The sequence below is a fragment of the Lissotriton vulgaris genome, chromosome 3_2 (assembly GCF_964263255.1).
Source record: "Lissotriton vulgaris chromosome 3_2, aLisVul1.2, whole genome shotgun sequence".
NCBI classification, from domain to species: Eukaryota; Metazoa; Chordata; class Amphibia; order Caudata; family Salamandridae; genus Lissotriton; species Lissotriton vulgaris.
Genome location: NC_141690.1, coordinates 155,696,034 through 155,722,945, shown reverse-complemented (window position 1 = coordinate 155,722,945; position 26,912 = coordinate 155,696,034). Strand labels below are relative to the sequence as shown.

Below are 26,912 nucleotides of genomic sequence, written 5' to 3'. Positions count from 1 at the left end.
AAAAATGCTACTCAAAATCCAATATGGCAGAAGTTCTAAAATCTAACACCAACTATAGAGAGCGGATTACAGACTGGCAGGATAAAGGGCTGATGGAAATGGAGGAGTACAAGTATTTGTATTGTGCTCATCCCAGGATCCCCATCCTAGATCTGCTTCCTAAATTGCACAAGAACATGATTGATCCCCCTGGGAGACCGATAGTCTCCTCTATAGGATCACTATTGGAAAATATACGTTTCATTGATTACCACTTAAGACCCTATGTCGTGGCTTTGCCTTCTTATCTTAAGGATACAACACACTTCCTTACCGTGATCGATGGCATCCATTGGGAGAAGGATTACATCTTGGTCTCCCCTGATGTTAGTAGCTTGTATACGTGTATCCAACATGAGTTGGGTCTACAGGCTATCCAACATTTCTTTAAAACAAGATCCATAACACTCTTCCACCACTCTCAAATGATCATAAAAATGATCGAAATTTGCCTCACCAATAATTTCTTTTTCTTTGACGACATCATCTATAGACAGTCACAGGGCACAGCCATGGGAACCTGCTTCGCCCCCAGCTACGGGAATCTTTTCATGGGCTAGTGGGAGGAGCAGGTTGTCGCTGAAATGGCTGAATTTACCAACATTGCCCTGTGGCTGCGCTATATAGATGATATTTTTTTCATTTGGTGCGGGAATGAGGACTCAGCGAAATCTTTTGTTGAGAAATTAAATGTGAACAATTTAAATTTACAGTTCACAGGACATATAAACAACAGCACCATGGAATTTCTAGATGTCCTGCTGGAAACAGCATACTATATGAGAACAGCAGCCATCCTTCTAACATGGTACAGAGCATCCCTTATGGGAAGCTGTTATGTGCCAAGAGGAACTGTAGTACTGAGGCATCCTTTGAACACGAGAAAATCATCATGCGTCAAAGGTTCAGTGAACGAGGATACAGCAAAAAGACCATTAAACAAGCTGTGGCTAGAGTAGAACTTAAAACCAGAGATGACTTATTGTATCTCAAGCAAAAGATAGATGAGGATGAATGTATCAGATTTATCACGACATTCTCAGGACAGGCGAATGTAGTGCGACAGATTTTCAAAAAACATTGGCACATATCACTGACTAATGAACACCTGAGTAAGAACTTAGGAAGTAACCCACAAATTACTTTCAGGAAAAGCAGGATGCTGAGAGATGAACTCAGCCATAATCATGTCAGAACGCAATCACTTAGAGAAACCTCTGTACCATCTGGGTTTAAATGTTGCAGAAGGTGTAAAGCCTGTAGGGATTGTGATAGACTACAAATACCTAATTCCAACAGGGAGTTTGTGATCAAGAAAAATCTCACCTGTAACACAACACACAATGTTTATGTTTTGATCTGCCCATGTAACAAGTGGTACGTGGGTAGTACCAAACATGAAGCAAAGAAACGGGTACTAGAAAACCTACAGGCGATTAGGAATAAGAACCCTGTAGCCGACACTTTGCTGAAAACCATTTCAGTGATGATACCTTGCTACGAATGGTGGTATTTGACACTGTGAACCTGGGAGCGAGAGGAGGTAATCAGGAGTTATCCTTGCGCAAACTGGAATCACGCTATATCATTGACTTGGAAAGTCTTGTGCCAAAAGGCTTGAATGTGAGCGAAGAACTGGTAATTCATTTATATGAATAGAATAGGTATATATATCTGTATTCAGTTAAGCTGTATTTTAATCGTGTTTTTATTTCAGATTTAGGGCACTTCAACTTTTGCAACTTGCGGCACAGTGATGGAACATTGAACAATCTAAGAGTTTATGTAGAAAGAAACAATATTATAATCCATTAACTACTTCTACATTGCCCACTTGGGCTAGATTTTGGAACATCGCAGTGACGCTAATGTTGGTCTCAATAAAGTTATACATTGAGACTTGCCAGATTATGAGTGTATATAAGAACATATGTTGGATTGATAATTGGGATAATTATTGGGCAATGTGACGAGGCATTTAACCAATGTTTTTTCGTGGGAATGGCAAATGTACATATTTTTTACCTAAAATGTTTCATAATTTGTACAATTATCCACCCCTTCAGCCACAGCCCGCAACCTCGGGGTCCTTCTTGACAACCAGCTGTCACTGAAGCAACATGTTGTAAAAGTCTCTGCCACCTGCACCACCATCATTAGGTGGCTGAGAAAAATCACGTGGATGCTTCCAGCTGATACCCTGAGGACCGTGGTCCAGGCCCTTGTCACCTCACGAATGGACTACGGGAACATTCTACTTCTGGGCGCCTGTAAGGAGGTAATAAAAAAATTTCAGGTGGTTCAGAACATGGCAGTTCGCCTCATCTGTAACTTACCTGCCAGGTCCTCGGCCGCCATCCATCTGCGCACGCTGAATTGGCTGCGAATTGAGAGCCGAGTAAAATTTAAAGCCCTCTGCATAATGCACCACATCAAAACGGGTAAAGCTCCGAAATATTTGTCCTCTTTGGTGCAGCACTATGTCCCCTCCCGTACGTTGAGATCTTCCACACAAAACAAGTTTCAGATCCCCCGCGTCAACAGAGCCAAAATGGGCGGTCGCTCGTTCGCTTTACTGGCACCCTCCCTATGGAACTCCATGCCTCAATCCTTGCGATCTGAAATCTGTTACCTGACATTCCGTAAAGGAATTAAGACCTGGCTTTTTAATACTTAACATGCATGCTCATATCCTCTTAAACTTAGCTCACCTTCTGTTTGCTTCAGCGCCGGGAAACCTCCGGGTAGCTGCGCGCTCAATAAATGCAATTATAATAATAATAATAATTATTACAAGATCAAATTCTAAGCAATGAAATGTGTATTTTACAACATAAACAGGGTTTTGTAGGTCGGAATAAGACTCTACTATGTACTTTTGCACATTACAAGATGGCCGCTAAAGTTGCTCTTAGAATCACGTGGGTGTAAAGTTTTACCACGTAATGTTTGAACTGTATTTAAACAAGGTAACCACATGAATTTATGAGCGTGAACTAGGTTTATTACCGAAACGTGTCGTTTTTCTCTTGCCTGAATACATTTTTCTGCAAGCATCTGGAGTGTCCGAGTGGTTCTTGTGTAAAGTAGGAACTTGCTGAGTGAGATATATATATATATATATATACATACAAACGCACACGCTATAACAAAATAATAACGCTTGGCAAATGCAACTGTTGAATGCATGAAAAATAATATGAATAAACAAGCAGCAAATACTGACATCGGGCAAGAAATCAGAGAGATATATACACTATATACATCAAATGATTACTATGGATGTGCACTGTGACTCACACACACATCACAAAGAAACCACCTCAGATAAAACAACCACGCCTCACAATGACAACAATCAGAAATAAATCACTTCACCTGATCGTTCACTGAACGTCCTTGCCAACTCAAGCTGGAGGAACCAGTTGACAGCCAGGCTGGGACCCGCGAACAGAACTCAAATCCCAGAGGTCATATCTGCCAAGATCCACCACATTTAATACATTTTACTCAACTGAAGGCAAAGGTTCTAGAAACCTCGCCCCCTTTCTTCTGTTACGAAAAACTGAGCTGACCGTCCTTGTCTGTGCCAAAGTCAAGACAGAAGCTGGCCAGCCCCCTGTATTTTGACTCCTGAGACAGAGCTGTACATTCTACACATTTCTCTGGCAACAACAATCTCTGCTCTGAAAGGCACCAAGCACACTTCCCACACATAATCAGCGAAGCTTACGAAAGCCTTTAAGGGTACATTCAACAATCTCCTCTCCAAAAACAAAGCAACCGTGATTGTGAAAAACTCAAACAACTTGAGCTAGCAAGACAGAGTCAGGATTCAAGATGACATGAGGCCATGTCAAAGTCAATCTTTAGAACTTCATAATACTTTCCAATGATAAACAAAATGCACATTTGTGCACCACTGCCTATAGCATCACACACTTCATATCTCAATATACAACACAATGCACATTTGAGCACCACTGCTCATAACACTGTACTTCGAGACCAGAAAGTACGAACAAACGTTACTTACGTGTAAACTGTGGTTCTCCAGTATTGGGGTCTTTCATAGATTCACATGCTTGAATAATTCCCCGTCGTCGAAGTGGGAGTCCCACGGTACATAAAATAGTGTGTGTATATATATATATATATATATATATATATATATATATATATATATATATATATATATATATATATATATATATAAAAAACATCATAAATATAACATATAATAGTCATAAAGAAAGTTTAAAAAGTACCATAGAACAAGATAGGGCCATAGAGGCCCAACGGGAGAATTCACTTTAGTAACATATTCATGTCATTATAATAGTCCACATTCCAGCCAATCAGGCTGTGGCACCCTCTAGAACCTTCTCCTCAGAAGCTCAAGCCCTCAGATTTACGTAGCACCAAAGTGACCAAGAGTGCATGAGGAGAAGAGAGCCTCTGAGAGGAGGAAGGGTGGGTTGCATGTGAATCTATGAAAGACACCATTACTGGAGAACCACAGTTTACAGGTAAGTAACTTTTGTTCTTCTCCAGTATTAGGGTGTCTTTCATAGATTCACATGCTTGAATGAGAATAGAAAGTAGTCAGCCAACAAATGAGTCATAAAAGGCAGTAAGAACAAATGAAAGCAATAAATGCACATAAGAACATTGCATATATATGAAAGAACCTTTTATGACAGGAGGCGGGAAGCAACAGAGGCTCACCTTCATCTGAAGAGATTTCGTAGCACCGCTTGACCCACAGTAGTGTCTGCAGCGTCAGCCATCTCCAGACAGTAGTGCCTCGTGAACGTGTGCCTGATGGACTACATTGCCGCCCTGCAGATCTGATGTACAGGTACTCCAGCAAATAGGGCGGTAGAGGATGCAAATGCCCTCGTAGAGTGTGCTCGCACCGGAGCAGAAAGAGGCTTGCCAGCCCGTTGATGGCAGAAGGAGATGGCGGAAGAAGAAATATGCTACTCACCAGTATGCATCTGTTCTTGGCATGTAGGGCTGCTGACATTCATATCTGTTCATAGATCGCCGCCTAGTGTTGGGTCCGGATGATTGCACATTGTTGTCCTGGAAGAGTCTTTGAAGTATCACGAGATAGGTGGCTCCTCCCTCGGACTACAGTGCGCATGGGCATCCTCTCCATCCCCAGATTGTTTTTCGCCATTGTGGCAGAGATGGAGTATAGTACAGTAAGAGATGTCCATGCAAAGAGTGAATGCTACAGCTGCGACAGGCACCGGAGAGACGGGTGGGCGATATGAATGTCAGCAGCCCTACATACCAAGAACAGATGCATACTGGTAAGTAGCATATTCCGTTCGAGGCATGTGGGCTGCTGAATTCATATCTGTGCATAGAATGTATAGCAGTATCTCCCCTAGCGGTGGTTGCCCGTGCCAGCTGCAGCAGTCTGAAAAAGAGTTTTGAGAACAGCCTGACCTACAGCAGCTTGCTGTTTTGAATATACATCTACACAATAGTGTCTGGTAAATGTATGTATGGTTGACCATGTGGCTGCTCTACAAATTTCGTTTAAAGGAATATTTCCAAGGAAAGCCATGGATGCCCCTAGTTTGCGTGTTGAATGCGCCCTAGGGGGAACTGTTAAGGTGCGTTTTGCTTTCAAATAACATATCTGAATGCACTTAACGATCCATCTGGCTATACCCGATATTGAAATAGGGTTACCTTTGTGTTGCGGTGAGAAAGCGACAAACAACTGTTTTGTCTTTCGAAATGCATTAGTTCTATCTATATAGTATAGCAGAGCTCTCTTGACATATAGAGTGTGCAAGACCCTTTCAGCTACTGTTTGTGGATTTTGAAAGAACACCGGCAGTTCTATTGTTTGATTTATATGAAAATGGGATACCACTTTTGGCATGAATTTAGGGTTTGTTCTTAGAACTACTCTATTTGCATGCATTTGAATGAATGGCTCTTGATTAGTTAGGGCTTGCAGCTCACTAACTCTCCTAAGTGAAGTAATGGCAATAAGGAAAGCCACCTTCCAAGTAAGAAATTGTATTTCGCATGAGTGTAGTGGCTCAAAAGGTGGTCCCATAAGTCTGGTTAAAACAATGTTTAGATTCCAGACTGGTGAAGGTGGGTGTGTTGGAGGAATTACTCGCTTAAGTCCTTCTATAAACGCTTTAACTGCGGGCACTCTAAATAGTGAAAGGTGTTGCTTGTTTTGAAGATATGCTGCTAGTGCGGCAAAATGTATCCTGATGGATGAGTATGCTAAATTGCAACGTTGTAGGTGCAATAGATAGCAAATGATGTTCTGTGTAGAAGCATCTAATGGGTTTATATCGTTGTTTCTGCAGTAGATGACTAAACGTTTCCACTTTGCCGCATAACATGCCCTGGTAGGAGGTTTTCTTGCCTCTTTGATAATATTCATGCAGTCTGGAGGCAAGTTTAGGTATCCAAACTCTAGGATTTCAGGAGCCAGATCACCAGGTTCATCTGTTGCGGATCTGGGTGTTGGATTTCTCCCTGGCTCTGAGTTAAAAGACTGGGTGTGAGTCGCAGTCTTTGATGAGGCACCACTGACCGTTCTAGAACGTTGTGTACCATGGTTGCCTTGCCCATGTGGGAGCAACTAGGATTAGCGTCAGCGAGTGTTGGCGCAGTTTGCGTGCCACTAGCGGTATTAATGGAGCTGGGGGAAAAGCGTACGCAAATTTGCCTGACCAATTCATCCATATCACATTGCCCTGCGACTGCGGATGTGGGAACCTGGCGGCAAAGAACTGGCATTTTGCGTTTTCGCGTGTGGCAAACAGATCTATCTCTGGTTGTCCCCACTGCCGGAAGAATGGTTGGAGCACGTTGGGGTGAATCTCCCATTCGTGCAACTGTTGACTGTCTGCTGAGCAGGTCGGCTATTTTATTGTCCTTGCCTGGGAGGTGTTCCGCCATGAGGAACATGTTCCTTTGAATGGCCCATTTCCACACATGTTGAGCTAGATGCGATAGCTGTGGGAATGTGTTCCTTCCTGTTTTTGAATATAATACATAGCTGTGATGTTGTCCGTCCGGATCAACACTGTCTTGTTACATAAGTGGTTCTCAAACGCTTTTTGTGCTAGAAAAACAGCCATCAACTCTAGTAGATTGATGTGCATCTTCTTTTGTTGTATTGTCCATAAACCTTGGACTGTGTAATGCAGGACATGGGCTCCCCAGCCTAGGAGGGATGCGTCCGCCGTCATCACTATTTGTGGGACAGGCTCTTGGAACAGTCGTCCTTTGCAAAGGTTTTGGGGATTCCACCAATGCAGAGAGTTGTATGCCCGACTGGTCACCAAGACTAGGTCTTTTAATTGTCCGTGAGCCTAGTTCCACTGCCGTGCTAGGCACTCTTGCAGCGGACACATGTGTAGTCTGGCATGAGGGACTATGAATATGCATGATGCCATCATGCCTATTAGTTGCATAAACACTCGAGCTGGCAATGAGTGTTGTGGTTTGAATCTTTGGATTAACGTTTGCATTCAGTTGCTACGTGCTGCGTTTGGATATGCTTTTGCTGCTAGTGTATCTACTGTTGCTCCTAGGTACTGTTGGACGTGGGAGGGTTGCAGGTGTGACCTAGGGTAGTTCAGCGAGAAGCCTAGACTGTGCAGGAGATGAATGGTCTTTGACGTGCGGCTGGCACATTTCTGGGCTGATGTCGCTTGTATTAGCCAATCGTCCAGATATGGGTATACATGAATGTGTTGTCTTCTGAGATGCGCCGCCACCGTCGCTAGGAATTTGGTGAACACCCGTGGAGCTGTTGTTGCTCCGAATGGTAGGACTTTGAACTGGTAGGGTTGTCCTTGAATAGTAAACCTGAGATACTTTCTGTGAGCCGGGTGTATTGGTATATGAAAGTATGAGTCTATGAGGTCTAGAGTTGCTAGGAAGTCTCCCTGCTGCATCAGTGGTAAGACTTGTTGCAGAGTGAACATGTGAAAATGCTCTGATAAGATGTACTGGTTGAGGGGCCTGAGGTCCAATATTGGTCTGAGAGAACCGTCCTTTTTGGGAATGAGGAAGTATAGCGAGTATACTCCTGTCCCTTGATGTTGGGACGGGACTGGTTCTATGGCCCCTTTTTGCAGCATACTGGCGACCTTTTTCTGAAATCACGTGATATGTTCCTTTGACATTGGACGGTGTACGGGTGGTATGTTGGATGGTGTTGATGTGAGTTCTAGGCAATAGCCATGTTGGATAATTTGCCTGACCCACCTGTCTGTAGTGATGTTTAGCCAGACTGGAAGGAACTGTTGTAGTCTTCCCCCGACCGGTGTTATATGGTCTGGGGGTAGTGCCAAGAAGTCACTGTTTGATGTTATTGGCATTGCCTCTACGACCTCTGCCCCAGGTATTATTTCCTCTGTATCCACCTCGGTTTGTGCTTTTATTGTATGTGGATTGCGTGTTAGTTTTGTATGCAGAGGATTGCTGCGATGTGTTACCTCGCGCTCCTCCTCTATAGTTGGATCGACGAAAGGAGCCTCTATGTTGTTGGGACTGAAGAGCGCCCATTGACTTCGCAGTCACTGTGTCCTTATTCATTTTGTCCAGAATTGAGTCAACTGCTGGACCAAACAAAAAATCTGGGTTTATTGGCTGGTGAAGAATTGTGGCCTGGACTTCACTTTTAAATCCAGATATGCGAAGCCATGCGTGTCTCCTAAGCAGTACGCTTGTGTTGATAGATCTGGCAGCTGTATCTGCCGCGTCTAGAGCACACTTAATAGAGGCATTGGTGATGAGCTTTCCCTCCTGTATAAGTGCATCTGCCTGCTCTTTGAAAGGCTCAGGTAAGTGTTGGAGAAGTCCTTCTAAAGTGTCATAGTGCACTCTGTCATATCGAGCCAGCAAGGCTTGAGTATTGGCTATTCTCCATGAGTTTGCTGCTTGAGCGGCTACTCTTACTTTGGGAATTAGCACGCTTTCGTGCGTTGGACACCACCAATGAGTCTAAAGGCAGTTGTTCCCTGATGTAAGTAGGGTCTACTGGTGTGGCCCTAAACTTCTTTTCAATTCTAGGGTTGATGACACGTGCCCTAGCAGTGTCTTTGAATATGTCATTTGTATGCTTTAGGAACGCTGTTAACATTAAAGGTGTTTTGACACTTTTTTCTGATGTTGCAAGTGTGTCAAAGAGAAAGTCTTCCTCTATAGCATCTGAATGCATATCTACATTATGGTAGAGCGCTGCTCTGTCTATTAATAAGTTGAAAGCCACTGTGTCTTCTGTAGGTGATGGCTTAGCTGGGTATACATTTGTGTCTGTAAGGGGTTGAGCCCCATCAGTGTCTGGGTCATCCCCCCATGGCTATGAGTTGGGGTCTACATATGGGTTTTGAGTATCTCCAAAATTCACATTTGCGTCCTGATCCACATCTGCGTCATGATCTACATCTAGGTTGTAGTCAGAGCGTGTAGGTGAGTATGGCGATTATGGAGTAGGCATAGCTGGGGAGATAGGTTGGAAAAGAATAGGAGAGGTTGCACAGTCTCTTGTCTTTTTGAGTGGAATTTGAGATAAGTCTTCAGCAGGCACTGATCTTTTCTTTCTTGAATAAACAGTCACATTCCCAGTATTTGGGTCAGTATATAGTTTGGACTGATCTTCAGTAGAGGGGTTTGGATGAATGATCTCCTCTTCCACAGTCTTTTGCCTTGGCACCGTTTATTAGGTTTGACCGTCTTCGGTTCGATGCCTTTATTCGGGTCGACCGCTTTTGGTGGCTGTATTTGCTTCTGAGGCTTTAGCGTCTGTCCGACTGGTTTTGTCGGTCTGACGTCTTTCACATGGCGCACCACTTTTTTTGGAGCGACCGGTTTTGTCGGTTCGATAACCTTCGTTGGGTGTCCTGACTTGTGTGGCTGTAGCGGTGTCTTCGAAGCCTGCGTCTTCGGTTCGATGACCTTTTTCGGATCGACAGGCTTCGGTTCGACCGCTTTCGGTTGGTCTCCTTTTGGTTTCGCTTTTGGGTCGAGGACCTCCTGGGGCGTAGCCCTTTTCTTTTCGTAGACAGCCCCTTTTCGGGCGTCGAACTTGATTTGTTCGAGTCGACGGGCCTTGGCTTCGAAGGTTTATATGGAACGCTGGCTTTCGGCTCGGCGCCTTTGTGTTTATCACCTTCGGTTCGACGACGTTCGGTCCAAAGACTGCCGTGTCGATGACTTTCGGTTTCGATTGAACCGGCCTCGGATTATGTGTCTCAGAGGTCTTTTTTTGTATGTTCTTAGCCGGGCGGTTTTGCGGGGCTATAGAAACGGTATGTAGATCTTGGCTAAGGCCTGTTGGCGATGCCTCGACCTGAGTCTCTGATACTGGTGTAGTGTCTGTGTGGGGCGGTGTACTCACGGTTCGCCCCCCCGTTGTCGTCTGAGTCGTCTTTGACAGCTACGAGGTCTTGGTCGTAGTCTTCGACATTGACGATTTGTTCTTCCTCGTCGATATAATATTCAGAGTCGTGCTCAGAGTATAGATCCGAGTCATCAGCGTCAACTAGTTCTTCCTCGTCGTCGAAGATATTCTCTGGCTCCGGTACCGACCTCTGCATTTCTTGCCTCACCGCCCATCGATTCTGGATCGTCTTTTTGGACCGGAACTGGGTACAAGCTAGGCAATTACTTTCGTTATGATCTGGTGATAAACATTTGTTGCACACAGGATGCTTATCTGTATGCGGGAACTTAGAGTTGCACTGCGGGCAATATTTGAATTGACTTCGTTCCATCGACCGTCAATCCACGTGGCGTCGAGAAGGCCTAACGGCCCGATTCGACGACCGGAGTGCAAGTAAATTGAGACGAAGGCTTTTCGGTACCGATCGAAAACAATACCGACGAATCCGAAGGCCTTTTGACCTTGTTGAAAAGTTACTTTTGATTCTGAACTTGGAGTGCTGGAAAGTGCATCCGAACCCAATGGCGGAAAAAAACAATCTGGGGATGGAGAGGATGCCCATGCGCACTGTAGTCCGAGGGAGGAGCCACCTATCTCGTGATACTTCGAAGGCTCTTCTAGGACAACAATGTGCAATCATCTGGACCCAACACTAGGCGGCGATCTATGCATAGATATGAATTCAGCAGTCCACATGTCTCGAACATCCATCTAGCAATGGATTGTTTAGTGACTGGATGTCCTTTGCGCATCCGTCCTTAGGCCACAAAGAGCTGGTCTGATTTACGAAAAGCAGCAGTGCGTTGAATATGGAATTTGAGGCAGTGCTTCAAGTCCAAAGAATGAAGAGAGCGCTCAGCGGGAGTCTGAGGGTCCGGGAAAAAAGTTCTGAGAATGACAGGTTCGTTAAGGTGGAAGTCTGAAGGAACCTTACGAATAAAGTTAGGATTCGTACATAGTTTAACAGCGTCCCTGGAGAATTGAAGAAAAGGAGGCTGAATGGTGAAAGCTTGGATGTCGCTCACTCGCCTGGAGGATGTAAGTGCGAGGAAGAGGGCAACTTTCCAAGTGAGGAATTTTAATTCCGCTGGATGAATGGGCTCAAAAGGAGGCCGGAGGAGCTGTGATAAGACCAGATTTAGGCGCCAAACAGGTGGTGGACGCCAGATGGGCGGAAACATCCGGAACAGGCCCTTAAAGAACTGAGGAATGATCAGAGAGGAGTACAGTGACGTGAAACCATCATGGCAAAAGCGGGAAATCGCAGACAGGAAGACTTTAAGAGTGGAATGCAAAAGTCCCGACCTTGCCAAAAGGAGGAAAAAAGGCAGGATTTGCTCAGGCGTGGCGAGCATAGGATCGAGTTTCTCCTTGTGGCACCAGATGCAAAACAGTTTCCATTTCAGCTTATAGGTCTTCACTGTGGAAGGAGCGCGTGCATGAGCAAGCACCTCCCTGCACTCGGGAGCAATATTCAAATGTGCAAACTCATTGTGCTCAGGTTCCAAGCATGCAACTGGAGAGACGCCGGATCCGGATGGCAAATCTGGCCCTGGCTCATGGTGAGCAGATGAGGCAGAGGGCGAAGAAGAATCAGATCGCACTGGGAAAAACGAAGAAGATCCGTGAACCATGGGCGACGCGGCCACCTGGGCGCAATCAGTATGACGTGACACAGCTGAAGTCTCATCTTGTGCAGCAGGCGTGGAATCAGAGGGATCAGCCGAAAAGCGTAAATGAATTTGCTCGACCAGTTGATCGAAAACGCATTCCCGCTCGACCCTCTGTGGGGATGCTGACTTGCCAAGTGTAGGCATTTGCGGTTGATTGGAGTTGCAAAGAGATCCTGCTCCGGCTGGCCCAACAGGCGAAATACATACTCCAGAGTCGGTTGATTAAGTTCCCGCTCGTGATTGTCTATAGCCGATCTGCTGAGAGAGTCGGCAAGGGCGTTGGAGACACCCGGCACGTTAACTGCTATCAGTTGGACACAATGGTGAATCGCCCATTCCCAGATCTGTTGTGCCTGTCTGGACATCAGAAGAGACCTCGTTCCTCGTTGTGAGCCTGCGCAGAGTCTGCAAGTGTTTGCTGATGTGGCAATGGCAGGGTAGGTTGAGGACTAGTCTGGCAGAGTGTCAAGCAGAGACATGTCAGCGTCATTGATAGAAAACATGCGTCGGGAAGGGCAATGTCTGAGCAGAATGGGGTTGTCATACAGGAAAACTCGAACTCCGTCTTGGGAACATCTAATAGTCGCTCGGAAGTGCTTCAGTAAGTCAAGTCCCATAATGGGGTCAGGAGTATTGGCGGAAAGCAGAAACGTCGTGTCAGTGATATTGTTCTCTAAGTCGAAGGGGATCGGAGTGGACAAAGGGTTAGTGGAGGGCGTTCCATCGAAGCATATCGATGTCACAAGTGAGCCAGACAAGGGTGCCCTTGGAATCAGTCGTTTAGATAACGCACTACGTGTTGCGCCAGTGTCTACCAGAAATGGAGACTTTGTACCCAGGACCTTAGCAGTGACATAAGGACCTTGCTGGTCAACATAGAGCTCGACTGGATCCCTCCCTTGCCCTTGGCAGTCCTATGCGAAGTCGTGGGCATCGTCACAGTCAGACTGTTGGTACTGATTCTATCTGGGTCGGTCAAATGTATTTGGTCTGTGTGATTTATCGTTAGTCGTGTCATTTGCGGGCCCTCGTTGCTGTCCTCTATTTCTCGGTCCACCCGCTACGTCCCTGGGGTCCCTATTCCTGATCCTCTCCAACAGGACCGGGCACTGGGATTTCCAATGGCCGAATCCTTTACAGAAGGCACACTGGTCCTCGTTAATGTCTGTACGTCCAATGCGGGATGTCGGGGTGCGGTCTTTAGGAGGTACGTTCTTAGCGGCATTTGTCTGATAGTTTCCTTTGTATTGCTCTCGCCCTATAGTCACCCCTTGCAGTTGTGCAATCATCACCCTCTCTTTTAAGTCTTTGTTCTTTTTCTCTGTTGCTCTATCGTTTTAATTTTTTTGGTGTTCGTAATATTGGGCCATCTGAAGGATAGCCGCAGGTTTGGAGGCCGCCCAACTACTCTCGCTGGCCTGCAGTTTCTGGGAGACCTCTGGTGACAAACCCTTAACATAATTCTGGACAAACAAGTGGTGTCCGGTTGCAGTGGTCAGGTCCTGGCCGCTGTAATCGGAGAACACCGTTTCAAACCGGGAGAAGTAGTCCGATACATCTTCCTGGGGTTTCTGACGACAAGCCGTTACTATCGACCAGTCCACTTTCTTTTCTGGAATCAGGGTTTTCAATTTCTGTACAATTTTATCAGGGAGGTCTAAAATGGATTTCAAAGGCTTCTGTCCAGGCTCTCGTTGTTTATCTATGCCATTGAGTTGTGACCAGGTATGTCTGAACAGCTCAAGGTGGTCGACTTTCCGGATTTGCTTCCACACATCAGCTGGTAGACATAACCCGAAAAACAAGTCGATGTCAGCCAGGGTCATAATCGTTGAACCTAGGGCTGTACCTAATTCAGTATAGAAGGCAGTGGGGTTTTTACGTAAATCAGGCAGAGATTTCCGAAATGTCAGAATATCTTGCCGATCCCATGGCTGGTAGACCCAGTTGTACACAACCCTCCCTTTTGCATCTTGATGGGTGACTTCATCGTGAGTTCCTAGACCTCGTGGAGGAACCCAGTAAGGGGCAGCCTCTCTTATTGGCATCATGGCGCTAGCTCGCTCAGTTTGTGGTTCTGTCGCTACGGGTGTCGTGGGTTTAGCTTCCGATTCCTGTTCAGTGAGGTGGCGGAAAACCTCAAGCGTACGCGTAAGGAGGTCCGTCACATCACACTCGCCCTCATCCCCGATATCGACCTTCCTATACAGAGTCGTTAGGCTCTCGGGACCTTTGTCTCGATATCGGTCCTTGTACGCATTCAAGACACAGTTGTACGGCAAAATGTCGTCTGTGGCTCCCTGCATATGAGTTGAACATATCCGTGATGTGCTCTTCACTTTCCTTTCTTTCTACCAATGTCCTCACTACCTTGTCGATCCCTGCTCGCTCATCTTTGCTTAACCTGTTCGTTCTTGTGGAATCTGTCTTTCGGGTCTCGGGGTCATCTAACACTGTTGCTTGTGCTGTATCTAGTACAAGGGGTTCGGCCGGCACAGAGGCCATGGGGGCCGAAGCTCTGGTACTACTCTCGTCTGTGCTTGGGGGTGGTGGGTGCTGTGCTAAGGGTTGGGAAGGGGCATATGGAGGGGGCATGTAGATGATCGGAGGAACTAACAAAAGATCATCGTTGGTTCGCTGTTTCAAGGGTAATTCAGGATAGAGCGTAGAGGGCGTTCTAACCGGACACTGGCTTGATGTTTCTACCTCTAGTTTCTGTTTGGCTTCCTCTCTTTCCTTAATCTCTTCTTCTAATTTCTTAGCAGCTAGGTGGGCTGCCTTTCGCAGCTCTTTTCCCAACCTACTCTCATTTCTCTTTTTACGCTGTTCGGTTTCTTTGCGCCACATGCCAACCTACTCTCATTTCTCTTTTTACGCTGTTCGGTTTCTTTGCGCCACATGCCGAGACTATCAAGCATAGTGGGCGTTGTCTTGTGTTTCCCAAGGGCTGTTTCTAGCGCGCTTATTTTATCCTCGTCGAAGGATCCTATCAGTGGCCACTGACTTTCTCGATCCTTTTTCGTATATTTCTGCCACAGCTTGCTATAAGCTATAGCGATCAATCCATGCTTCATGAACATGTCCTTATTAGGGGTGCCTTCCAGTGGAGCCGGATGGTTCATCTGTAATAAGCGGTCCGGGCTAAACAGGCTACCAATCAGTGGGGAGAAGATAGGCATGACGGATTACAACGGGGACAAAAGTCTGCACTACCTATCTTATCACTGCGTGCAAAGACTAGACAGAATATTTCTATTCTTCGTTGTTTGCAGGCGGTGAATATCTCAAAAGAACCAATATCGAACAGTCAATGTTCGGTCAATCAAACAATCAATGGGGAGAATAAGTAGGCACGACGGGTTACAACGGGGACAAAAGTCTGCGTTACCTACCCTTTCACTACCTGCAAAGAGAGAACCTGTTCTTCCCTGTTTGCAGACAGAGAATCTCCAGAAAACAATCCGCGAACAATAGTTCGGGCCAAACAATCAATCAGTGGGAGAGGAAGATAGGCACAACGGATTACAACGGGGACAAAAGTCTGCGTTACCTATCCTTCACTGCTTGCAAAGGGAGAGCCTGTTTCTCCGTTTGCAGACAGTGAATCTCCAAACAAATCAATCAAAAGAGTAATACTAGTATTTTCCAAACAATCAAACAATCATTTCGCAATTTGTCGCGTTTACACAACCTTACCTGGACCGCATGGACAGTTTCTTGTCTTCCGAATCCAGCGCCCGATCGTCCTCTATTCTTCGTGATCTTCGCGGCACTCCTGATGGTTCCCAGTCAGGACCGTAGATCACTCGAGAGAGGTCTGTTCGGAACCAGTGAAGTTCGGATGATCGGCTGTCAGACGAGGGTCTATCGGACAGGAGCTCTCCCGATCGTTGCAGTCGTTCACTCTGTCGTCAGGACCTCTCCCACTGGATCCACGAGTCGCTGATGGGCCCCACGTTTGGGGCGCCAATTGTAGAAAAAGGTAGGGCCGATGACCTTTTTCAGAGTTGCCCGGCGTTAACCGCCTCTATACCCACTCAAGTTACCAAACAAAGAGGCAGGCGCTGGAGACTGGAAGGCAGGAAACAGAAGTTTTGTTCCGACGGAGCAGAACACATCAAATCAGACAACAGGGTATCTTCTCGAGGTGCTCTAACCGCATCTCTGAGGCCTCGCCTCTTATACACAAGTTTATTGCTTTATTACGTTAAACACATCTCTGTCAATACTTTGATGTACGGAAAGACATCCTCGGAATCCCCGCTTCAGGCCCGTTCCCACACACATTTACAGTTGAAGTCCCCACCCCGGTCACAACAGGTGATGATTATCGCGCAGCTGGACATTCCGCCGATTCACGGAATGTATGTGGTTGATCGGATCTCATGGGGTGGGGGCTTTGATCAACTCGTGGATCCTTTGATGGGGGAAGCTTCCTACTGTATAGGGGGCAATAAACAGTATCCGCAGGGCCAGGTGGCGGCCTGGGAACGAGCAAGACAAACGGGCACAGAGGAAAGGGGGTTTTAGCAAAGGACCCGGGATCATGAAAGGAATGAAGGGAGGTGTCGCGCTGGGAACAGGATGAGGTTCCGAGGCAGAGCTGTGCTGAAGAGGGGTTTATGACCCAAGGCATGTGAGAGCGGGGGGCTGTCAGCGCAGGGGGGGGATGCTTGCGAGGTCAGGAGAGAGAGAGAGACGCGCTGGCTGTCGGCGATGGGTAGAGAGGCCATGGTACTCAAAATGGCTGCCGCTTACGCGCACGAATGTGCTCGAAAAGGGGGCAAGATGGCGCCGATAATGTTGACACTGCAGTCTAGGTTTTAACAGTCCCACGAAATGGGAACAAACCTGGAATAAATGGTACATTTGCAGAAGACAACTATGTACCCCAACTGTTCCCGGGAGGGGGAGACCTGACAATAGACATCCAGCAGGAGGGTGTATCGAACTGTAAACTAATAATGTACCCCTGCTTGTCAGTGGAAAAGATGATCTAATGCTGTTGATGTGGTATATAATACTGTTGTAATCAACTGTGTGCAACTTTAAAAAATAAAAAGAGTTTAAAAAAAAACTGTAGAGCCGTTTGGAAATGGGCTAGAGGTCAACCAATTTCGTGTAATAGCCAGTGCATCCACCTTTTCTGTAACATTAGTTGATGTAGTACATAGAAGGCAAAGCATTGCTCCCTCCGTGTATTTAGATCAACTTAAATTTAACACTGAATGCTGAGACATTGCAACTAGTATATGCGTGCTGCCGTCAGGTTATTGCAATATGAAGTAACGCTTTAAATCTTAAAACAAAATTGTATACACACACTGCCCCTCAAAATATTAACTCTCCATCTGAGGTGGGTGTTTGTTATGTACTGGAGAAACAATGCATACTATGGGGAGCACTAAGTATGTGCTTCGGTTGAAACAATTAATAGAATTAGAGCACATGGCTTCTGTTTGGCAATACACCTGCACCCCACATAAGACTGGCATACATCTTAGGGACATTCACATAAAATGATTTTAAACATAGCACACATGACATAGTAGCTTATTTACATGGCTAATAATGCTGTCCAGGAAACAGTAACGAATGGACAACCACCTGTAGCAATAAAAAAAAGTCCTCTCACATCCTTCCATTCGGTTATCACACTACTAAAATTCGTAGCAGACTGAACTTATTTTACTTTCACATTAACTAACAGGACTCAATACTTAGCTAGGAAGTTAATAAGCCTCTGCCAATCAAATACCCATAAACAAATCGACGAATGAAAATCCAAAACCCATACGAAACCGGTACCTATATTAAGAAAGCACTACAGTTATATACCACTGTCAGAAGGGGTTACAAATGCAACTAACATAACAGTGACACATCAACAAAGTGCTACTGATGGAGCGTGGTGGTAAATGCAACATTTTGTGTACCCCTCGTGAATTTAAAGTTCCATAACGTTAACATTTACTAATGGTGTGACGTGTTTAAATAACCAACTTTAGAGTAATATGCATTCACAAACACAGGGGAAGTACTAATCTTGCTTGCATGGAGTGAAATAATTAATTAATATATGTTATTGTGATGTGAATTATTGTGCAGCTTAATTATAAACAAATGCAATTTAAATGTGCTTATTGTAAACGTTTTGTGCTAAAGGTTGATGGATATGTAAGTATAAACCGCATTTATGTGGCTTATTGCTAGGTAACAACTAGTAGGGAAATATTAGAATGGTGGGAGGTAAACAAAAGGGTTTCATTACTATAATTAACAAGAATTTGTGTTTGTTTCTATGATAGTTCCAAATGTGGCCCGTGAGGCCTAGCATGAAAAGGGCCGCTCTGAGCTACTGCGAGCGAGTGCTGGTCTACGCATGTGCTTCAAAGATTTCTACCAGCGCGAGTGAGCGAAGTGTGCTTAATGGGAAGTTCAAGGCCACCCTACCCCGGAACCTAGTGCCAAGCATGGACGATGTAATGCCCAAAGCCTGGGAAAGCTGATGCATGTTTCAAGTTCAGGATGCGCCTAGGCCACGAACGGTCTTAAACAAAGAACCTTTATTTTTCTGCTGATTCACCGTGAAAAACATGCTGTAATGATGAGGAAGTGCTCATCTACCACAAATTTGTCCAATCAGAACTCGAATTGGTGATGTTAGTTACTTTTTAGATAGATTAAGTTAGGGATTTAGTGTATAAGAACCCCTGATTTTGCTTAGAAGGGGTCGCCTTTTCGATTTCCTCCGGAGATGCTGCCGGACTGAAGATCGATTACTTGGAATGTAAGGACTTTAATTTCTGACTGATTGTTTTTCTTTGCAGGTTTGTTAGGATAAGATGAGGGTGTTAGCTAGGGATGTTGGGAGAGAATTAACTTGGAACGATCTGTTCTTTGCTAAACTTTTGCTAAACCTCTAAATAAATGTCTATTTCTGAGCTTTTAAAATAAATGATCATTTTTGAAAATAAAGTTAAAGATTATTATTGAATAAAGAAATAAATAAATGCCTAAATGTCGGACATACTAAAGTTTGCTTTGAATAAAAATTAGATAAATGAAGAATATAAAAGCGGGTCTTTGATTCTTCCTACGCCTGATTTTCGTTCTAGCAGATCCATTGCCATTATGGTGGAGTGTCTGAATAAAATGGTGTTTAAATTGAAACCATGGTAAACTGTGTTATATTGTAGGTGTAAATAAAATAGTTAAATAAGTTTAGACACTCCGCCAAATGTTATAGTGAGACTCCAGAGTTGATGGCCAAATCTTTGAGCTAAAATTAAATGAACAGATTAAGTATGCAGTGCAATGGGCCCCACTGTTGAATGTTGTGTGTTTCTGAGGTTCGGGAGAAATGGCCATTGGTGATTTAGAATTTATTTCTGGAGTCCCGCTGTAGCAGTTATTACTTGGTAGCAGAGTAGTGGTTGCTAAGGAAATTAGCTAGGATTATGTATAAAGTATTATAAAGAGTATAAAATGTACAGATTTATGTACTAACATCTGTTGAGTTAGTATTACGTTATATGTATTTCAGAAAAAGCTTCCTAGTGTTGTGTGAAGCTAGTGCCGCTGTCTGCAGGCAGAGGAAGTGTGGCAAGTAAAGTCGCACAGTGCATTGGTCTGTTTAAAAAAAAAAAGTAGTATTGTCGTATACTGCGGTGGTATCATCGTATATCACTGTTTAGGCACATTAGGTGTGAAAGGATAAATGTATAGTGAGGACAGTCTATGAAATCTTGGCTTTCAAGTATAGGGATCATTGCATATCCTGACTAAAACTTGTCGCTTAGGAAAGTAGTAGGACTCAATCCGAGCTTGATAGAAGGCTAATGGAGTGGCGTCTACTTTACTAACGATAAGAGGAATTCTGTGGTGAGTTAGCTGGAAGCGCTGCCCACTGGTGATACAGAGTTCATGTATATATGAATAGGGTTTTCCGTATGAACTTGTGTAAATGTAATTGCAATACGCGTTCAAGTGAAACTCTGGGATTGTCTCTAAGGAGGTGAAAAAGATCTCTGTATGTGCTTTCCTAGAGAAAAGAGTTCGTTCTTGCCTGATAAAAAGGTAAGGCCAGTGGTGTTGCTTTATCGGCGAGTCTAAAATTCTGAGGAGATAAGCATTGTCTACTTCGGTTAGAGAATACCATTGAGATTGAAAATTCTATCACTTTTTAGCGAAACAATCAAATGGCATTGTTTTCTGTAAGTTACTAACTGATTTTGAAAAATATCTTGTAAATACGGCTTCTTCAAAAAAAAAACTGTAAAGGACGGCTCAGTTGGCGTTGCAGAAGCCGGAGCGCTGGTGACGTCAAAAGAGCCGCGCTGGGATTGGTTCACGTGACCAAGACAGAGTAGGAGCTGATAGGTTCAGCACCAAATAGCAGCAAAGTGATTGGTTAAGCACTAGAAAGACGTATCTTGTTCTAATTGGTGCGTTAGTGTAAACCGCGCTGCTATAGGTTGGTGTACGGAACAGTAAACAGGGAGTACGCGATCTTTTGTAAGACAGAGAATTATCGGAGAGATGTCTTATTATGAAGAAGAGAAGAAGAAACCTTCATGGTTTAAGAAATTAAAGAATGCCTTTTCAAAAGACAAAGAAATTGTGCCTAGAGAGGGAAAATTACTTCCTCCACCGAAAACGCCAGCTTCTTATATGTTATCAAAATATGGTTACCACACATGTGTTTGGTTAGAAAACTGGGCAAGATATACTCAGGAAGATGGTGTGTTAGCTTTTCCTGAGGAAGGATCGCTTGATGCGGCAGTTTTGAGAAATTTGAGAGACAAAATGATGAAGCTTGAGCCGAAACCTAGACTGACACAATTTGAGGCTTTAGTTGAATGAGATGCATGAACAAGAGAGTAAGAGACTATGCAGACATATCAGACCGAGAGGTAGAGGTCGAAATGTATGGGGTGAAACTCATGAAGGTAGGATGCGTAGATGGAGAGACAGTAATATATTTGATGGTATGTATCCAGTCAGATTAGTGGATGAATGTGAGGGTCGGAAATGTACAGAAAAGAAAAAGAATATAGAGACAGTGAATCAAAGTCATGGTGACCGTGAATCAGAAGATGCTTTATTAGAAGAAATATTAAATAGGAGACCGCCACCATATCAGCCAAGTTCTTTATGGACTACTCCGAATGCTCCAACAATAGATGAAAGAAATGATGAAACCCCAAGACCATATTCAAGTTTTAAAGATGTGCCAGACAGAGTAGAGGTTAGATATACTCCAAATACACCTATTGCGGAAGCTAGAATTACAGGTACTCCTGTATCAAGGAATGATTCACACAGAAGTGTGCCAAGTAGTGAAAATAGAAATGATGTGCAACCAAACATTTCTCATTATGAACGTTCTACACATGAATTAATTCAGAATCTTACTAAAAATATGGAAGAAGTGACTGTCCCTGTAACCAGGACCAGTAATACCAGTATTTGAGAATCAGAAAATAAAAGAACCAAGCTTGACAATCCAGTTACAACAGAGTTTGCAAAAAGCAAGAGAGAATATTTATCCAGAATTGTCAGAAATAAAGCGGATTGTTAATGTGAATCCACCTGAATTGACTTTTAACCAAAGTTCATTGTACAAATACCCGACTGGTGCAGAATCTGACTCTGCAACACCGGAGAGAAGTCTAGATAAAATAGATTTAATACAAACTCCTGTAGGACCGTCAGATAGGGAGTTGGGTGAGTGGATTAAAACATTGCAATTAAAAGAGAATGAACTGAAAATATTGGATGTAGCAAAACTAAAGGTTTATATGGAAGAATTAATTATTGGAACAATTGGTACAAATAGACTGAAAACGTATCAGGATGATGAACTTATGTTTATGTGTAAAAGCATTACATGGAGATCTAAATCAGTATAGGATCAATTGGAAGAATTAGCAAATGAATTAGGAGTGGAATTTTCAAAATTCAAATCATTGCAGAAATCATACAGAGTGGATTTTGCAGAAAGGGACATTGAAAACATGAATACTGCAGGAAGATTGTTGCAAATAAAAGAGATAATTGTGCTGTTGCGAAGATGGGGAGATGTAAGTAAATGGAGACATAAGTGGGCAAAGAAGAAGGAAGAAAATAGTAATAAATCCACATTAGCTTTTCCGGTCAGGGAAAAAGAGGCAGTAACAACTGAGTTTCCTATGAGAGAAATACCTGGCGGAGGATATGTACAAGTTCCTTGGAGCAGACATGATATATTGCCATTTACTAATGATTTCCCAAGATTTAGAGAGAAACTGGTAGAATGGTATCGTCAAGTAGACGGATTTGTGAAAGTGTCAAAAGTTCTGTGGATTGATTTAGATGGATTGTTTGACATAGTGGTGCCAGCAGATTTATGGTCAGAATGCAAAATAGCTATAGATTGGCCAAGGGAAGAATTTGCCAGAGACAAAGTTACAGGAGCTCCGTCACCAGATGTGATGAGAAAATATGAACATGTAATAGTATGGTTGAAAAACTAAAATACCTCCGAAAGAAACTGATTGGGTAAAAATAGACAGGACCACATAGGAACCAAAATAATCAGTGCATTCATTTTATGAAAGATTGTTGTTAGTCTTTAAACAATATAGTGGTTATGAGGAATTAAATGAGAAAGATATGAGCCATTTCATAAATAGATTTGTGTTTGGATTAAGACCAGAGATTGGAGATCTTATTCGACACAACAGGATAGGACGGCAGTCAGGTACTTTGGATGATGTTTTGAGAAAAGCGAAATATTGCAGTGAAGAGATTGATGCAAAACAGAAAAAGCTAAAAGAGAAAGCCATGTGGGAACAAGTAAAGGTAGCGGAACAGCAAGTAGCACAATTGGAAAGTAAGAATGCAGGGAATCAAGGAAACTTTAAGGGTAAACCAAAGTTAGTAGGATTTGAAGAAGCATCCTTGTTTTAATTGCTGCAAGTTAGGGCTCTGGAAGAAAGAGTGTAAATGTCCGCCAAGAGTTAATGCGGAAAATAATTCATTGAATTCGCAGGTGCAGTTTGAGATAAATCCACAACAACAACAACAGCAGATAGCAAATCAGCAAAGTCAGGTGCCACAACCACCACTGCCAAACAGTGTAAACCAGCCGAGATACAGTGCAGAGACAGGATTCAGCGGAGGTGAACAGGTAAAAAGACCGCAAAGAGTGAATGTGTGTCCTCAGTATTGGTTACAAGAAGAGGGTGGCAGTGAGTCGGATGAAAGTTTATGACGGTGCCTGAGAGAGGGAGAAGAGTGTGTGCTTGGAGCCACTCTTGAGGTAGATCAGTCCGGTCCATTTGTGAAGGGAAAGGTGAATGATGTAGAAATAACTTTCCTAGTGGACACTGGTGCTACCAGTTCTACTGTAAGATCAGTGGAAATTCAAAATCTTCCTCTCTCGGGAGAATTCATCCAAGTTGTAGGTGTAGCAAATAGACAGATACAAACCCCTTTGACAGAACCAGTTGAAGTAGAAATTGGAAGTTACAAAGATATGCATCGATTTGTGGTGTGTGACAGTAGTCCTGTTAATCTGTTAGGTAGGGATATACTGTGTAAAATGAACTGTGCCATATATTGCTCACCAGATGGCATAGAATTGCAAACTCCAGATGAAGACCGTTTATACAAAATGACGATGCTCATGATTGAAGCAGAGCAGAGTAAGTTGTTTCCTGTTTTTGATTGAGAAAAGATTCCTGTTGAATTGAAAGAAGTAGTGAAAGAGGAAGTATGGGATTTTACTGGAAAATATATAGGATTGATGAAAGGTGTTGATCCTGTAAAAGTTACAGTGAAAGAAGGTGCAAGTTACCCAAATATACCTCAGTATAAGATGACTGCAGAAATAATTGAGGGAATCACTCCAGTGATTGACAAAATGATTGAGCAAGGAATTCTTAGAGAAATAGAAAGCAGCCCTTGTAACTCACCGATCATGGAAAAGATAAACGGAACATTTAGAATCGTTCAGGACCTTAGAAAAGTTAATAAAATTGTTGTCCCATGTTGCCCGATTGTTCCAAATCCAGCAGTGATTTTGTACCAAATTCCTCATGATGCAGAATAGTATACAGTGATTGATCTATGCAATGTGTTCTTTACTGTCCCATTACATACAGAAAGTCAGCCAATTCTTGCGTTCCGATTCCAGAATCTTATTCTAGCATGGTGTAGAATTCCACAAGGGTACACTGAGAGTCAATCGATTTTTAACCAGTTGCTAAAGAAGTCATTAGAAAGTCTAAACATGCCTGGAGAGTCTGTATTAGTACAGTACATAGATCGTTTAATTGCATAAAAAACCAAAGATGCATGTGTAAATGACACAGTAGCATTGTTGAATCATTTGGCAGAAGAAGGACTTAAAGTGTCTCCGTCAAAATTGCACTTTTGTCAGAAAGAAGTACAATATTTAGGCCATAAGATTGCAAAGGGAACCAGACAAGTCACAATAGAAAGAATCAGAATGATATAAGGAATGCAACCGCCCAGAACTCAAAGACAGGTAAGAATGTTCCTGGGAATGGTAGGTTATTGTAGACAGTGGATTAAGCGGATTTTCATTGATTTCAAAACCATTGCAGAGACTGACAAAAGCAGACAGAGACCCAATAGTTGTGACCAAAACTGAAATGGAAGCATTTGAACAACTAAAAACAAAATTGTGTGCAGCACCAGCATTGGGAATGCCTGATTATGAAAAGGAGTTTGAACTGTCCTGCAGTGAGAGAGAAGGATGTGCATTGTCAGTATTTATTCAGAGACATGGAAAAATGAGAAAACCAATTGCGTATTTCTCAGCTGTTTTGGACCCTGTTGCAAAGGCTTTGCCAGTATGTCTGAAAACAGTAGCAGCAACCAGTGTAAGCCTGGAGCAGAGTGAAGGAATTGTGATGGGATTTCCTGTAAGGGTGTATGTACCTCACTCAGTGGAGATTCTCCTTACAAGAGCAAAGACACAATATATGACTAACAGCAGAATGACCCGTTATGAAAAGTTAATTTTGGGAGCTGAAAATGTGACCATTGTCAGATGTGTGAATGTTAATCCTTCTACATTGTTACCTGACACTATTGAAGCAGAAGAGAAAGGTGAACTTGATCATAAAGGTCTGGATGTTCTTGAGTTTTGCACAAAACCCAGGTCGGACATTAACGATGAACCATTACCTGAATCAGATTATGTGATGTTTGTAGATGGATCGTGTCTGAGAACAGAGAGTGGCATTTTGAGTGCTGCTTATGCCATTTGCACAGTAGCTGAAGTGTTGGAAGCATCTTGTTTGAAAGGAATTCATTCTGCTCAAGTAGCGGAGTTGATTGCTTTGATACGAGCATGTGAACTGGGAAAAGAGGTGGAAGTAACCATAGTGACGGATAGTCAATATGGTTATGGAGTTGTTTATGATTATGGACAGCTTTGGTCTCAAAGAGGTTATTTAACTTCTGCGGAAACACCCATTCGGAATGCCGAATTTGTAAAGACCCTGATAGATGTAATTCAGCTTCCTGCAAGAATAGCGGTGGTAAAGTGTACAGCACATAAAAAGAATGAGGATTATATTTCTAAAGGAAATAATTATGCGGATGCCATTGCTAAGCATTGTGCGAAAAATCAAATTTCAATCAATCGAGACAAATCAAAAGAACATGTTCCGAGTCCTTTGATGCTAACTACTGTAGTTGAGACATGGCAGGAAGTTAAGCAGATACAGGAAGAGGCAGAATCAGAAGAAAAGGATATTTGGCGAAAGGCAGGATGTAGACAGCGAGAAGAAGATGAAATTTGAGTTTAGAAAGATGAAAGACCATGCCCGATAGCATGATTTCAGATATGGCTCGAATGTACCATGGTCAAGCCCATATTGGAAGAGATGCCATGATTAGTCTTTTTAGACAAACTTGGTATAATCCTAAATTTAGGATGATTGCTGAGAGTTTGTGCCAAAGATGTCTAGTGTGCCAACAATTCAATTTAAACAGAAAAACCGTTGTGAGTTTGGGAACCATAGGACGGGAGGGTGGTCCATTTGAGGAAATATAAATTTTTGGTCAAGTTATGTTCCCTACCGTGTACCCCACCGTCTCCATGTACGAGTTAAAGTGCATGTAACTTCCCTCCTGTGCCAGCTATGAAGACGCAAATACATTTGCGTCCAACGTTAACATGTCCTCTTTCAGACCCACCCTGAATGGGTTGGATAGTCCGTTCCTAAGTATGCTATGCCAACGTCTTTTTGTAGTGTACTTTACATGTTTTTTCAGCTCTGGCAAAGTAGGCCCTGAATTTCTGCCATCAAGCCTTTTTTCTTCCTTCTGACTCTGAAAGACTCAGCCCAGGCTGCCCAGGCTGCCCCCGTACCTGTGAACTCTGCCTTACTTCCAGCGCGGCCCACCACGCTTAGCTCAGCCTGCTGCCTGCCAAGACTGACTACAACCTTCGAGTTATCTGTTCCGCTCCTCGAAGATACATTCCTGCCTTCTAGTTTCAGTAAACATTCCCCAGCTGCAGAGCCGAAGGGCCGGCCTGTCTCCGTGCAAGTAATTCATAGCCTCTGTTACCATGCTCCCATGGAAGGCCCATGCCCCCACGCTTCTCATGCAGACACTCAGGCGCTTATACACGCACTCACAGTCAGTATAGAATAGCTTCTGCCCCAGAGACCTTTCCGCCCAGATAGCTCAGTTCCTAAACATCAGATATCAGATATGATAGAAGCACAAGT

General features: G+C 43.7%; 2 protein-coding genes across 5 annotated transcripts in view; both read right to left on the bottom strand.

Moving 5' to 3' along the window:
• Nucleotides 1-26,912, bottom strand: part of TBC1D14 (TBC1 domain family member 14) — a 944,726-nt gene that overhangs the window by 524,158 nt on the left and 393,656 nt on the right. The window lies entirely within an intron of this gene.
• On the bottom strand, nt 13,484-16,125 carry LOC147725454 (uncharacterized). Of its 2 annotated transcripts, none has more exons than XM_086964535.1 (2): nt 15,032-16,125; nt 13,484-14,979 (listed from the first exon to the last, which is right to left on the bottom strand). In XM_086964535.1, the coding sequence occupies exon 2, from the start codon at nt 14,460-14,462 to the stop codon at nt 13,494-13,496; it is 969 nt and encodes a 322-aa protein (XP_086820661.1). In that variant the 5' UTR covers nt 14,463-14,979; nt 15,032-16,125; the 3' UTR covers nt 13,484-13,493. The 2 variants fall into 2 exon arrangements, with proteins under 2 accessions (XP_086820661.1, XP_086820660.1); XM_086964534.1 differs by having other exon boundaries at nt 13,484-15,009; nt 15,055-16,125.